Source organism: Chiloscyllium punctatum, chromosome 10, assembly GCF_047496795.1.
Source record: "Chiloscyllium punctatum isolate Juve2018m chromosome 10, sChiPun1.3, whole genome shotgun sequence".
NCBI classification, from domain to species: Eukaryota; Metazoa; Chordata; class Chondrichthyes; order Orectolobiformes; family Hemiscylliidae; genus Chiloscyllium; species Chiloscyllium punctatum.
Window position 1 is genome coordinate 70,569,597 of NC_092748.1, and position 15,428 is coordinate 70,585,024.

Below are 15,428 nucleotides of genomic sequence, written 5' to 3' on the forward strand. Positions count from 1 at the left end.
AGTAAGTTATTGTCTTTTTTTTAAGGAATGTGAGGTCCTGCTAGAGGTAAATGCAGTAATTGGGACTTCACTGATTCTGCAATTGCATCCATCTGGCTTCAATCTGCACTTCACTGGTAGGGCACTCTCGGACATAGTCCAAGAATTCTCAATAAGACTTATGGCCAAACAATCATCACTATTATATTTTATGCACTAATTGCTTCCTTGTCATGTCAGTGAAGCAAATGTAATCAGATGAAGGCAGTTAAAGCAGTTCCTGCGGTTTTCATTTCACAATCATATTCCATAGATATTTAGCAGCTGCCACATTTGTACACTGAGCTGTAAGTATGTAACAGCATGGTCTGTGATGCAGAATAGAGCCATTCCTTGGAGGGTTGGATAATTGTGGTGGCTTATCTATAGAATTTTACTCCCCCATATTGGTTGCTTATTGCATGTTTGGATAAGAATGACACACCTCAGAGCTCCTTACTGAGCCATTATTATTAGCTCCTTTCAAAGCTTCCATGCCACACTGAGTAAGCTTCATTGTGATGGATGTGAGGGCTCAGGAGATCCTTCAATAAAATTGTGTTATCTTCCTAACATTCAACACAGATTAGCTGCTCATGCTTCTGACATGAAAAATGCTGTGGCTTGAGTCTTTGTGGCCTTGGTGCATCTTGCATGATAATGGAGGGGACGATAGTAATTACAACAGCATCAACAAGAACAGCTGTCCCATGTACAGCCACCAGAGGGTGCAGCAGCTGGAGATGATCTACCAAGGAGGCAGAGGGCAATGATGAGAACCCAAATCAGGATGCCTCGCTGTCTTTCTCTCCAGTTGTCTAGAAGACAGTGTAGTTGCTGGATAAGGATCTCTTGGCTTATCATTACCGAGGGGTTTTTCGAGGAGTAGGAACTGAACTCAGAGGGAAAGGGTGGCAAACTATTCCTGGTCGATGTCAAGGTCACAGCTGTCCTGAAAGATTTTAGGTCTGCAGTTTGTATCAATTACAAATGGGGACCTTTGTGGCAAAAGCAGGGGCTGGGTGCCCCTGCAGTGTCCCAAGAAGGGTGATCATGTGTGTGTGGCAGTTCCCCTTTATGAGTGCCTGCTGGCACCACTCTGTCTCCCTGAAAAGAAGCTAGACCTGGAGTGAGATAAAGATCCATTTGCCATTGAGGCTGAGCGTCCATGACTACAGTGATAGAGTGCAGACCTCTGCGCATAACCTACAGACACTGAGTGTGCTCGATCTGGTTTTCAATGGTAGACTCCTTCATCCTTCATCAATGACAAACTTCTGGCAAACGCACCTGTTGCTCCTGTGCCTGTCTGTGCATTTTGACAACATCATTAATGCCTAAGACCATGGTACGAGCTGGTGCCTGGTCTCTGGCAGTCCTACATATGTCAGAGATCTGGGGTTTTTCTTCCTTGACCATGTTAGTAGTGTGCTCCCCAGAGTTTTGTTCACAAGTCTATTCTAGATACAGGGGTAAAGGTCTCTGAGCTGGCAGAAGTGTAGGTGAAAGCCTTGCCTGTGCATCCTGTAAGGGTTCAGTGTCTTCCTCCGCCAAGGTGGAGGCAGAGTTAAGAATCTCTGATATTGGTCTCTTTTGGGTGGGAATTGGATGTGTGTTGCCAGTGCCTCCGTGAAAGAAGAAAAAGAAGCAGCTGTTTAAGGGGGATTAAGGCTATGCAGACTGAAAATGAATTTGCACTGCTCGTAATGGGAGAACAGTACAGCATTGGAAAATGGTTCTTACTGGGTTGGTTGGATATTGAGGCCTCCCCTTCTTGACCTGGTTGTAGGCTAACATTTCCTGCAGTGAAAGAGTTGGACCAAGTACAACGGAAGTGGATTGAAGAGCAATTAGTGATGATACTGGAGAAGTCGAGGTGATGGGCTGTCACCAGTAAGTGAGGTAAAGAAGCAAAAGAGGAAAGGAAGGCTTAGTAGTTTGGGAAGATGAGGGATGTGAGAGCCACTGAATCAACACTATTCATGTAATAGTGATGGTAGTAGTCCATGTGTCTGGGTGAGAGGTGTGCAGTGCCAGAAGTAGCCCTGAAATTGTGAGGTGTCATAAAGAAGATTGTTGCACACACCCTTGCAGAAGGCAGATCATTAACATTATTTCTGCACTGCTTGACATTCTGCTTCACCCAGGGCATGTACTGGTCCAAATGGTCATTTGGGCCGAGGCTGGTTGGTGTGATGGCACGACCTTCGATGGTAATCCGCAGGTATTGGACTGCCCTCTCCAACTACCAGCACCTCCAGATCACTGTCCTGAAGCAGGAACTTTCTTTTCCTCTTGATGAGAAAAATCCTGCAGGACAGCGTCAGTGCCAGTTGTTGACTTGTCACAATTGAAGTGGTGTGCAAGCTTTTGGAATAGCCTTCCTAGGTTTTCTTCAAATAGTTTTGAAACACGTAACGACCTAAAATCTGTTGACGACTAAGGAAAATCTCAATTGAACAGACCAGAATTTTGAAAATTAAGTACAATGCACGTAATCAGGCTGCACTTGAATATGACATCTTCAACACATATGCAAGAAGGTTCTGGCAATGGTGAACATTTCTGCCTCTTCAGCAGCACGATTCTCTGAGAAAACATCCTGGTTACAAAACTAATGAGGTGAAGACTGTAACATTCCATGAGATACATTGCTCTCAGTCACTGTGGACTGGATCGCTAGGCTCTTCATGTCTGTGTCCATTTCCTACTTCCAACTATCACATTTTGTCAAGATGTTTCCCTTCAAAAAGTGTATCAGTATGTCCGAATTCATCATGAAAACTTTATAATTATGAGTCCTGATGTAATTGCAGAACTTGACCACTTGGTGACACTGTACTATCTTTTCCTGAGATCACTCAAACACATTGAAAATATTTGATCCACAAGATATTTATTCCATCACAGAAATTTATGCTATAATATTACCATATTACAGCAAAACTATCAAATTGAAGTATACATTTAATTTTCTTTTGTAGCCTTTGGAATGCTTGCACTAACATTTTTATTTGAAGGTCTCAGCCTCTCTTTTAGGTGATGTTAGTTGTAACACCAAAAAATGATTTTAGGAAGTGCAGCCTGATTACGTGCATTACGTTTATTTGGTTAACGTTCACCGTGAGTGCATTTTGAGTTAAGAACCATGTGTCAAAGCATAGAAGATGTACCAATCTCATACTCGTAACTTTTGTTTTGGGATCTCGTTTAGATAAAATGCTAAACTGATGCCCTGCTAAGCTCGATGTAAAATAATCCATGACACTATTCCGAAGTCATGTGGACCTAAGTGCTCTAGAACTCTCTCCACAGATGCTGCCAGATTTGCTGACTTTCTCCAACACTTTCTGATTTTATTTCAGAGCAGAGGAGTTCTCCTTGTTGTGCTGACCAATGTTTACCCCTCAGTCGATATCATTAAAAGCAGATTTTCTGCTCATTATCACATAGATTGTTTGCAGGAGCTTGTAGTGTGAAAATCAGACGAATGGTCACACTTCAAATATTGACTGAACTTCACAAAAGTACTTCAGAGACTGCAAAGCACTTTGGGCTGTCCTGTGGTCATCAATGATACTTTGGAAAATACAAGCCTTTCTTTCTGCTGCTGTATAAAAACACCACAACAGTTCCGAAGGAATCTGCTGCATAAATGCAAGACCCTTTCTTACCAGCTCTACATTGATAGAATAAATCATATGTTGATAAAGCCTTCAGTTTCATTCAGTGGTCTTGGATTGCTACATATGTACAATCAGTGGCAAGCTGTACTTGCAGGAATCAACCCAGAGATTTCTTTATGTTTTCATGAGATGGAAATATCATTAGTGAGACCAGTATTTGACACCTACTTGCCTGCTAAGTCATTTCAAAGCTAAGTTAAGAGTCATTGTTGTGGATGTGTACTCACATTTAGACCAGTCCAGATGTTTCCCTTCAGAAAGATAGTGCGAACCAAAAGGGTCTTTGCAATAATTGATGACAGCATTATGGTCACTGTGAGATTAGTTTTCAATTCCAGATTTACTTTCTGAATTTAAATTCGACCAGTTACCATAGTGGAATTTGAACTCATCTCCCAGAGTATTAATCTGGGTTTAACTGAATTGCTAGTCCAGTGCCATTACTATTAGCATTACATTGCCATCACTTATTGGTTTAGACTGTTACAGTTACATAAATTGATGAATCAGTAAATATTTTACATAGATTTCGAGCAGCAGATTTCCATTTAGCTGCTCTAGTCTATGTCGATATTTATATACCATGCAAGCCTTCCCTAACATTACTTCTTTTCTACCTATTAGCTCATCCTCCTATGATGTTCTCTCTAGCTTCTCCATACATTAAACTATGTGAAATCCACCTTTTCAGCACTCCAAGTAAAGAAGTTCTTCTTGAATTCCTACAGGATCTTCTAACCAGATCTAGAATTGGCAAGGTGAGGTCAATGTGGTAATTTCCTTGGGGACCACAGTGAATGATACTAGCCCTAACCACACTACTCTGTGGGTAAAGATTGCTAAAATGCAACATGTGAACTGGCTGGCAATCTTGAGTGTAACATCAAGGTCAAGAAATGAATGGATCGTTATAGTCCAATGTATGTTATTCATGGTAAAGAGCTGTCTTGCAGTTAATGGTTTATTCATCATGAGGGGTGCACTGTGCTCACATATGTATTTGATTTTGATGCGTGTGCTGTGGGAGTGTATGAGTTATTCATGGTGTGAGCACAGCGGCTACATGTTTTATTCATGGTAGAGGCTAACTGTGGCTACTTTTGTGTTATTTATGCTTTGTGGCTCTGGTAAATTTCTGATACATATGAAAGAGGAGGTCCGTCAATGCTTATTTATCTATTAAACTGTCCCACTTCATCTGTAGCCCTCATCAACTAATGTGAAATGATAAAGATAATGGAAGTGAAACTGTGAGGGCAAGTGCATGTTTGGGTGGGCTGGAGATGCTGGTGACAATACTTTGCTCCTACATCCCACTCAAAATACAGACTGCCAGAATTGGTGGCTTCCTTACACATCTCCCAATTCCCTCCAAAAAAGGTAAGAAGACAGCAACAGAAGCAAATGTAGAAGGCGCAAAAAAAAAGAGCAGGAAATAGTTAGATAATAATAAAAGAGCAGAAACAAAGCAAAGCAGCAACATTAACACAATAGAAACCAGGAAAGAAAAACATGATTTTGGATTTATTACATCTTACATCCTTTTCAGCAGCCTGTCTATCTCTTTTTGATCACTATCATTAGTATTCCCATAGATCCTCAAATAGTGACTCCTGGCGAACACTGTATTCCTTGCTAAATATTCCCCGGTCTCAAATAATCATTCAATACTGCTCTCTATTTCTTCTCTTAAAAGTCACTGCTGAACTTCCTTAATTAATCACAATCATTTAAGGGCAGGATTTCCTGGATGGTGGGGTTTCCTAGCAATGTCACCTGAAGAGACAGTGGGGAATGTATCCCCACAGAGCACAGTGGTCTGGCAGCCATTGAACACACCAAGGAGTATTAAACAGGACGTCTGCACAATATTTGGCTGAAAGTCATACTTCAGGCATCTCCCAAAATGAAAAATCAGGAAAACTTGAATGACACATACTGATCTGACTTGGCTTGTATCCTAGAAAATGGAGCTGTAGTACAATCAGTACCTTCGTTTTCCAAGTATCGCTGTTTGTTTTTTCACATTTTATTTCCTCTCTGCATTGTCAGCTCTTCAAATTTACTGACAGTTTTGTTGTCCGAGCAACATCAGTGACAACATTGGCAAGTGCTATGACTACAAGCAGGTGGCCTGTAATCCTCTTCCAGATATGTGTGGAGTGAGGCACATAAAGGGGAGGTTCGCACAGTGCGAATGTAGGAGGTTCTTACTGGAGATGCTTGTTGGGAGGTGGGGGAAGAGGTATATGGGGTGGGGCGGGGGGGGAGGCGGGTGTGAGTGGAAGGGCACCTATGTGAATAAACTTTGCAGAAAGGTTGACCTTGAGGATAGTAACTCCTTTTCTACCCCAGACCCAAACGGTGTAACTTTCCAAAATTCCCCTGCCTCTGGACTCCTCGTACGGAGACCAATTTCTTCTCTTTATCAATTTTTAGACCACCTACTATCACGTATTTTAACAACTTCTTCTTTCATTATGACATGAGCAGCATCTTCTTGACTGGTAAAGAGAGATGCAAAGTTCATATGTAGAACGTCAGCTATGTCCACTGCTTCTATGTGTAAGTTGTTTTTTGGTGCCTACATGGCTCCACACTTTCTTTTACTGCTCTTTTATTGTTCAGATGTTAAGTAAAACTTTTGGATTCCTTTTTAAAGCAGTTACCAGTCTCTTCTAATTCTTACCTTTTACTCCACTATGTTGCATATTTACTTACCCTCTGACCTTTTAAATTCCACATGGTTCTCAATTTTATTACGCACCCTTTTCATTGTCCAGGGAGTGCTAGGTTTGTTTGCCTGATAGTTCCCCCTCATGAGAATGCACTTTGGCTACACCAAACTGTCTTCTCTTTGAAGGGAGATCATTGTACTATTACAGTTTTGCCTGACAATCTTTCATTCCAATTTATATAGGTCAGATCCCTTCTTAAACCATTGAAATTGGACCTCTCCAACTAATTATTGTTGTCTTTGAATGCTCCTTGTCCTTTTCCATGGCCAACTTAAAGCCCATGCTACCATAACTGTTGTCACTAAATGTTCCCTCACTGACACTGAATTCAGTGGATACAAGTCAGTCTCCAGAACCAGAAATACCAAGGCCTCTTACTGTCATTCATTGAAGCATGCAGTGCAGAAAATTCTCCTGATAGAAATTCTGAATCTTTCTATAACTTCCTTGCAAATTTGTCCCTTTGTATCATTCCTCATTGGAAGCCAATAGAATACACTCAGCAGTGCATTTGAACATATGTACATTCAAATTTGGAGCAGGAACAGATCATTTGGTCCCTTGCGGAAATTATAGAAAGGTTCAGAATTTCCATCAGGAGAATTTTCTGTGCTGCATGTTTCTATGAATGAGACTAAGAGGCCTTGGTATTTCTGTTTCTGGGGAATGAGTTGTATCAACTAGACCTCCCTAGCATTAGTGAGGGAATATTTACTGATAACAGTTACAGGACCATGAGGTTTAAATTGGCCATGGAAAAGGACAAGGAGCATTCAATGATAACAATAAATAGTTGGAGCGGTCCAACTATTGCACCATTCGATAAGATCATGGCTATTCTGATTTTGGCCTTAACTCTACTTTACTGCCTAAACTAATACTGTTCAAGCCCCTTATTAGTCAAAGATATATATACCTCTACCTTAAAGATATTCAATGAGTCTGTCTCCAGTGATCTCTGAGAATGAGAATTCCACAGACCCCTTATCCTTTAAGTTTCAGAACTAGGGATGTTTTTTGATGATTACAATACTTTATTTCTATTTATAGTTCCACAGAAATTGAAGAAAAACCTAGAACAACATTCAGGCTTGAGCTAATAAGTGATAAATAAAATACATCTCACATAAGGTCCAGGCAATGACATTCTCATAAGAGAATCAAACCATATAAACTTGACATTCAATGGAATTATCATTGGAGACAACTCTCAGCATCAACATCCTGAGAGTTACCATTGACATGAAAATTAACTGGACTCGCCACATAAATACTGCAGCTATAACAGCTGGTCAGAGACTAGTATTCTGCATTGAGTAATTCAGCTTATCAACAGTTTATCTCCCATAACTGTTCAATATCTACAAGGCATTAGGTCAGGAAAGCAATAGAATACTTACTCTGCCCCACTTGCTTGGATGAGTTACAGCTCCACCAAGGTCAAAGAAGTTTGACACATTCAGCTCAAAACAAGCTGCTTGATTGACCACCTATGCATCACTTTAAACAGTCACCTTCCACCAGTGGCAGATAGTATCAGCACTGTGTACTGACTGTAAGATGCACTATAGCACCTGCAAAGGTATCTTTGACAGCATCTTCCAAATTCCTGGCTCCGACCTTCTAGAAAAACATAGTCAGCAGCAGCTGAGCACACCACTATATGAAATATATATCGTCCAAATTACACAACATCCTGACTTGAACTGTACTCTTCCATTGCCGCTAGGTCAAAACTTTGGTAACTGTTTCCAATAAATACTACTGATGTGTGCCGACCAGCCATGGATTGCAGCCGTTCACTGATGCGTATGACCACTATCTTCTCAATTGCTTTGAGGGACGAGCATGAAATACTTGAGCTGATAAATGGCTAACAACATTTGCACATCAAACGTGCTTCACAATAACTATCTCCCACAAGTCAGAATCTAGCCATCTTTGTTTAATGTTCAATGACATTACCATTGATGAATCCACCATCATCAATTGGTGACATGAAACCTAACTGGACCAGCTATCTAATACTCTGGCTACAAGAAAACATCAGCAGCTGGGAACTCACCTCCTGAATTCCCAAAGGCTGTCCACCATCTCGGGCACATGTCTGCAATATAGAATCATAATCATAGAATGGTACAGCATGGAAACAGACCCTTCAGTCCAATTTGTCCATGCCAACAAGATTTCCCAAAATAAACTAGTCTCATTTGCCTGCATTTGACCCATATCCCTCTAAACATTTTCTATTCATGTACCTGCCAAATGTCTTTAGAATGTTGCAATTGTACCTGCCTCTACCACTTCTTCTGGCAGCTCGTTCCACATACGCACCACTCTGTGTGAAAATGTTGCCCCTCAGATTCCTTTCAAATCCTTCCCCTCTCATCTGAAATCTATGCGCTTTAGTTTTGAATTCCCTATCCTGTCCTATTCACCTTATCTATGCTACTAATGGTTTTATAAACTTCTAAAAGGTCATCCCCAACCTTCTGCACGCCAAGGAAAAACGTTCCAGCCTAATAACACTCTCCTTATAACTCAAACCCTCCAGTGCTGGTAACATCCTTGTAAATCTTTTCTGCTCCCTTTCCAGTTTAATATTATCCTTCCTATAGCAGGGCAACTAAACTCTACACAGTACTCTAAATGTGGCCTAACCAATGTCTTGTATAGCCGTAACATGACATCCCGACTGCGATACTCAATGCTCTGATCAATTTGTGAAGCAGTGACATGCTTCTTCACACATGAGAAGCATGCCAAATGCCTTTTTCACCAGCCGGTCCATCAGTGGCACCACTTTCAAAGAACTCTGTCCCTGAAACCGTAGGTCTCTCTCATCAACAACACATCTCAGGGCTCTTCTATTCATTGTTTAAGTCCTGCCCTGGTTTCTCTTACCAAAATGCAATACCTTGAACTTATCTAAATTAAACTCCATCTGCCATTCCTTGGCCCATTGGCTCAACTGAACAAAATCCCATTTTACTCTTAGATCACCTTCTTCACTGTCTTTTACACCACCAATTTTGATGTCATCCACAAATTTATTAACCATGCTTCCTATATTCTCATCCAAATTGTTTATATAAATGGCAAACAACAGAGAAGCCTGCATCAATCCCTACGGAACATCCCTGGTCACAGTCCTCCAGTCCAAAAAAAACACTCTACCACCAATTTGTAACTCCTTCCGTCAAGCCAATTTTGCATCCAATTGGCTAGCTCTCCCTGAATCCCATCTGATCTAACTTTACTAACCAGTCTACTATGCAGAACCTTGTTGAAGGCCTTGCTAAAGTCCATGTAGACAACGTTCCCTCATCTGTCTTCTTGGTCACATCCTCAAAAAACTCAATCAAGTCTGTGAGACACGATTTTTCATGCACAAAGCCATGCTGGTTATCCCTAATCAATCCTTGTCTCTCCAAAAGGAGTTAAGTCCTGTCTCTATGAATTCCCTCCAACAACCTACCCATCACTGACTTCAGACTGACCAACCTATAGTTCCCTGGCTTTTCCTTACAGCCTTTCTTAAATAAAGACACAACCTCAGTCATCCTCCAGTCTTCTGGCCCCTCACCCATGGCTGTCAATGATACAAATATTTCTGCTAGGGGCTCTGCAATTTCTTCCTTAACTTCCCACAATGTCCTGGAATACACTGATCAGGTTACAGGGATTTATCTACCTTTATATGTTTTAAGATTTCCAGCACTTCCTATTCTGTAAAAGGACTGTTTTTAAGACATCTGTATTTATTTCCCCAAGTTCCCTAGCCTCCATGTCTTTCTCCACAGTAAATACTGACACAAAGTATTTGTTCAGAATCTCACTCATCTCTTCTGGTTCCACACATAGATGACCTTGTTGATTTTTTAAGAGCTCCTATTCCGTAGTTGCTATTTTGCTCTTAATGCACTTGTGGAATTGCTTTTGATTCTCCTTAAGCTTATCTGCCTTGGCTACCTCATTTCCTCTCTTTGCAATCCTGATTCTCCTCTTAAGTATGCTCCTGCTCTCCCTATACTCCTCAAAGGATTCACTTGATCTCGGCTGTCTATTCTTGACATATGCCTCCTTCTTTGTCTTGAGCAGTGCCTCAATACCCCTAGTCATCCAGTGTTTCTTGTTCCTACCAGTCTTGCCTTTCACTAACAGTAACATATTGTCTCTGAACTCCTTATCTCACTTTTGACATCCTCCTACTTGCGAGTCGTTCCTTTATCTACAAACAGCTCACCCCAAACAACGTTTGAATGTTTCTGTCTAATACTATCAAAATTGAACTTGCTCGAATTTAGAACTTTAACTTTTATACAAGACCTAAACACTATGGAAGGTCCAGTCTACATGTGAAAAGTTAAAATCCACGAATAGGGGATTATTCTTTGGGATGTTTGAGATCTGCCTACATACAGTTTCCTGTTAACTACTGGGGCATCTGTAGTACAATCCTATCAAAGGTGATCATCCCCTTTTTATTTCTCAGTTCAACCCACACAGCTTCTCTGGATGATCCCCCAGAAATATCCTCTCTAAATAGAGCAATGCTGTTTTCCCTAAACAAAACCACCCCTCCCACTCCTCTCTTTCTTCCATCTCTATCCTTCCTAATGCATCTATACACTGGAACATTGATCTGTCCATCCTGTCCCTCCCTCAACCACATTTCTGTAATAGCTATGATGACCCGTCCTATGTTTCCATTCATGCCTTAAGTTCATCTGCCTTACTGGTAAGGCCTCTTGCATTGAAATAAATGCAGTTTAATTATTTAGTTATACCGGAATCTTTGCTGTGCTCTTGCCTGCCCTGTCTAGTTAACTTACTCCCTTTATCTTCTGAACTATCCTCAACCTTGCTCTTTTCTCCCGAGCACTTTAGGATCCCCCCACCTTCCCTTCCCTACTAGTTTAAAGGCTTCTGAGGAGCACAAGCAAATCTCCCCTCCAGGATATTGATCTCCTCCATTTCGAGTGAAACTCATCCCTCTTGTACAGGTCGCTTCTATTCCAAAAGAGATTCTAATGATCTGAAAATCTGAATTTGTGTCCCCTGCACCATCTGCTCAGTCATTCATTCTCCTATGCTGCTCTCACGAGCACATCGCGCCACTCATAATCCAGAGAATACTACCCTTAAGGTCCTGCTTTTGAACCTTGTGCCTAACTTCCTATATTCACTCTGCAGAACCTCATCTCCTTCTCTAATTATCTCTTTGGTACCAATGTGTACAATGTATCTGACTGCTCACGCGACCCCACCACCCACCTTGAGTATTTGCTGCAACTGCTCTGAGACATGCTTGACCCTATGAGAGAACACTTTTACTTTGTTAGGTGAGTGTGCCACCAACATTAAAAAGGCTCAACACCTTCTACACAAAGGACGTCATTCATCATCTTAAACATTCAATACTTCCAGCACGAGACATAGAAGAATATATCACCACTGCTGCCTCACAGCGCCAGAGACCCGGGTTCAATTCCCGCTTCGGGCAACTGTCTGTGTGGAGTTTGCATATTCTCCCTGTGTCTGCATGGGTTTCCTCTGGGTGCTCCTGTTTCCTCCCACAGTCCAAATATGTGCAGGTTAGGTGAACTGGCCATGCTAAGTTGTCCGTAGTGTTATGTGAAGGGGTAAGTGTAGGGGAATGGGTCTGGGTGGGTTGCCCTTCGGAGGGTCGATGTGGACTTGTTGGGCAGAAGAGCCTGTTTCCACACTGTAAGTAATCTAATCTAAACAGAACTAAGAATGTTAAAAAGACAAGTCTTAAGGACAAATTTATCCTTGTGGACAAATTAGTCATGCTAGTAGATATAACAAGTGATATAGTGGCGATTACAGAAACATGGCTCAGAGTGACAAGGAATGGAAACTGAATGATCAGTTTTTGGAAAGGACACACAAAAATGAAATGGAGGTGTGAAATGAAATGGTGATTAAAATAGAAATTAATACAATTGTAAAGAAGGGTATTAGCTCTGGTGAAGTAGAATCTATGTGGATTGAGTTGAGAAACACCAAGGGGCAGGAAATGATAAATTGGGGTTTTATATATAAACCTACAAGCAGGAAGAGTAATGTTAGGAATGGAATTAAAAAGGAAACTAGCAATGTAAGTAATAAACCAGCTGCACTTATTGCTGACTTCAGTCAGCATATAATTGGGCAAAGCAAATTGGTAGTACATAATAGATTAGTATGCAAAATTAAAGCTCATGGGATTTTATGTTTGCTTACTGACATGGATTGAGTACTGGTTGGCAGACAGTAAACAAAGAATAAGAATTCATGGGTATTTTTCTCGAGTGACTAGTGGGAAACTATAGGAATCAGAACTTGGACCCCAGCTATTCACAATATGTAATACTAATTTGGATGAGGAAACTACAAGTCATATCTCCAGGTTTGCAGAAGACATAAAGCTGGGTGGGATGGAGTTGTAAAGAGGGTGCAGAGATGATTCAATGTAATTTGGACAAGTTAAGCAAATGGGCAAATAAAGGGCAGTTGCAGTAAAATGTGGATAGGTGTGAGGTTATCCATTTGTTTGCCAAAACAGGCAGGTAGATCACAATCTGAATGCTAATAGATTGGGAAAGGGGGGAGATGCAATGAGATGTATGTGTCCTTGTACATCAGTTGCTGAATGTAAGCATGCAGGTGCAGCAGGCATTGAAGGAGGCAAATGGGATGTTGGCCCTCATACTAAGAGGATTTCAGTACAGGAACAGGGGTGTCTTACTGCAGTTGGAGATGATTTGTTAAGACCACATATGGAGTATTGTGTGAAGTTTCGGTCTTCTTATCTGAGCAAGAATATTCCGGCTACAGAGAGAGTACAATGAAGGTTTACCAAATTGATTCCTGGGATGGCAGGACTGACGTATGGGAAGAGACTGAATCAGTGAGGAGTATATTCACGGGAGTTCAGGAGAATGAGGGGGTAATTTCATAGAAATCCATAAAATTCTTACAGGACTAGACAGGCTAGATACAGGAAGAATGTTCTCAATGACCAGGGAGTCCAGAACCCAAGGGCACAGTCTAAGGATAAGGCAGAGAGGAGCAAGAATCTCTTCACCCAGCGAGCGTTGAGCTTGTGGAACTCTCTGCCACAGGAAACTGTTGAGGCTAAAATATTGGAGGCTTTCAACAAAGATATAAATAAGGGTCATCAGATTAAAATCAAAGGATATGGGGAGAAAGCCAAAACACAATACTGAGTTGGAGGATCAGCCATGATCTTACTGAATTGCTTTGCAGGCTGGAAAGGGTGAAAATGCATAATATCAATATTCTAATGATGTGAAAGAATTCAATGAAGGACCACTGACCTGAGCAGGCATAAACAGTAAGCCATATTTACTTAAGCACAGAAGCATAAAGCTAGCAAATTATATTTGCCTGCTTGTAGTTCAGGTAGTCATAAATTATACCCATGACACTTTTCCCCATTTTTCCCCAGGACACAAATATAAATGAAGGGATGGCCCTTTAAAATTGACAAGGGAGAATTTCTTTAGCTAGAAGGTAGTTCACCTGTGAAACTATTTGCAGCAAAAGGCTGTGGAGACCAAGTCGTTGAGTGTATTTAAGACAGAGATAGATAAATTCTTGATTACTAATGGTACCAAGGAGTATGGGGAGATGGCAGAAGATCAAAACTGCACACAATACTCCCAGTGTGGACAGTCACAGGAAGACAATATTGCTCCTGTACACAAACCCTTTTGCAATGAAAACCAACATGCCATTTGCTTTCTTTTAGTACATCCTTCAGCATGCTTTCATTGAGATTAAATTGTTAAGTTTTAATTTCTATGAAGTACCACTACATATTATTCAACTCAAATTGAATTTTAACACCTTTTTGCTCATTTTGTTTTTTCATATAATACGTCTTGTATCTAATACATTAATGTCAACCTCAAGCCTCACAATTGGGCCTCATATCTTTATGCCTTAAATGTAATACGCAGCAATAAGTGGACTCGCATTGCCAATTATTTAAAGTCCCAAGGCACACCTCCCATTTGGACTTGGTAACACCCATTAATTCAATAATATTTGAATACTGTGACGTCACTTGATCTACTTCAAAGAAGCCTAATTTGACTGATGACATCAATATCGAAAAAGGCATTCAGTTCTACAAGTGATTTAAAAAAGTACCTACATTCTCCACGTCATCTTGGGTCAAAATGCTACTGGTAAAACAATGCACAGAAATGTCAAAGGGTAGCAGCTTGTCGATTAAACTTGGGGACAAGATGTCGATGAGTTTCACCTCCAGGTCATTCTGGGCTTCCAGTGATGGCGAAATACCGTGATCTGTATCGAGACGCACATACTCAGCGGCGTGAGAACAACCGCCTTCCGTCAGGGCAGTGATAAACTCTCCAAACCAGCCCGCTGCAGGGGGCTGCCTGGTGATCTTGGTGAGTAGCAGGTTGACTGCAGCCTGGTTGCCTTTTTGCAGTTTCATGGCCCGGATCTCCTCTTTCTCGGCCTCTCCCATGAACGTGATGAAGTCCAGCACTGGCTCCACTTGGATGGTCGCGACCAAGCGGTTGCGGAAACAATCGATCAGCATCAAGTGCTGCTGCTGCCGCCCCTGCTCATACTCGCTGGAGCTCATGTTGAACAGCTCTGCGAAAGCGGATACTGGAACTGAACGCTGGCTCCCCACTTCTCCCTGTTTTAAAGTGATCAGTTTCTGTTTCGATTCTATAAAGTCACGCAGTGAAACACAATTGACGTAGAGAAAAGGGGACTTCCATCAGCAGTACTTCATCTAAGAAAAATATACACTAAGCTACGTACAGTAGAAAGCCCAATAAACAGTGAAGCAAACTGTCGATTTCTGTTTCTATTTACCAGATCAAAAGATCAGATTCCCTTTTACAAATGGGACAGTTTTTTTCAGATTGGCATAAAAACAAATCAACCACACAGCCCTGTGGCCCAACATTTC

The 15,428-nt window shown here is 41.3% G+C and overlaps 1 protein-coding gene across 2 annotated transcripts in view; it reads right to left on the reverse strand.

The window, feature by feature from the left end:
- ifih1 (interferon induced with helicase C domain 1) overlaps window positions 1-15,206 on the reverse strand; it is a 120,522-nt gene extending 105,316 nt beyond the window's left edge. The window contains exons 1-2 of one of the 2 annotated variants that reach the window (XM_072579469.1): window positions 14,631-15,206; window positions 8,508-8,549 (exon numbers count right to left, since the gene is read on the reverse strand). In XM_072579469.1, the coding sequence (XP_072435570.1) occupies window positions 8,508-8,549; window positions 14,631-15,092 (504 nt within the window). In that variant the 5' untranslated portion in view covers window positions 15,093-15,206. The remainder of the gene's footprint in view (window positions 1-8,507; window positions 8,550-14,630) is intronic. The other variant, XM_072579470.1, reaches the window with a different exon arrangement.
- Window positions 15,207-15,428: the final 222 nt, after the last annotated feature.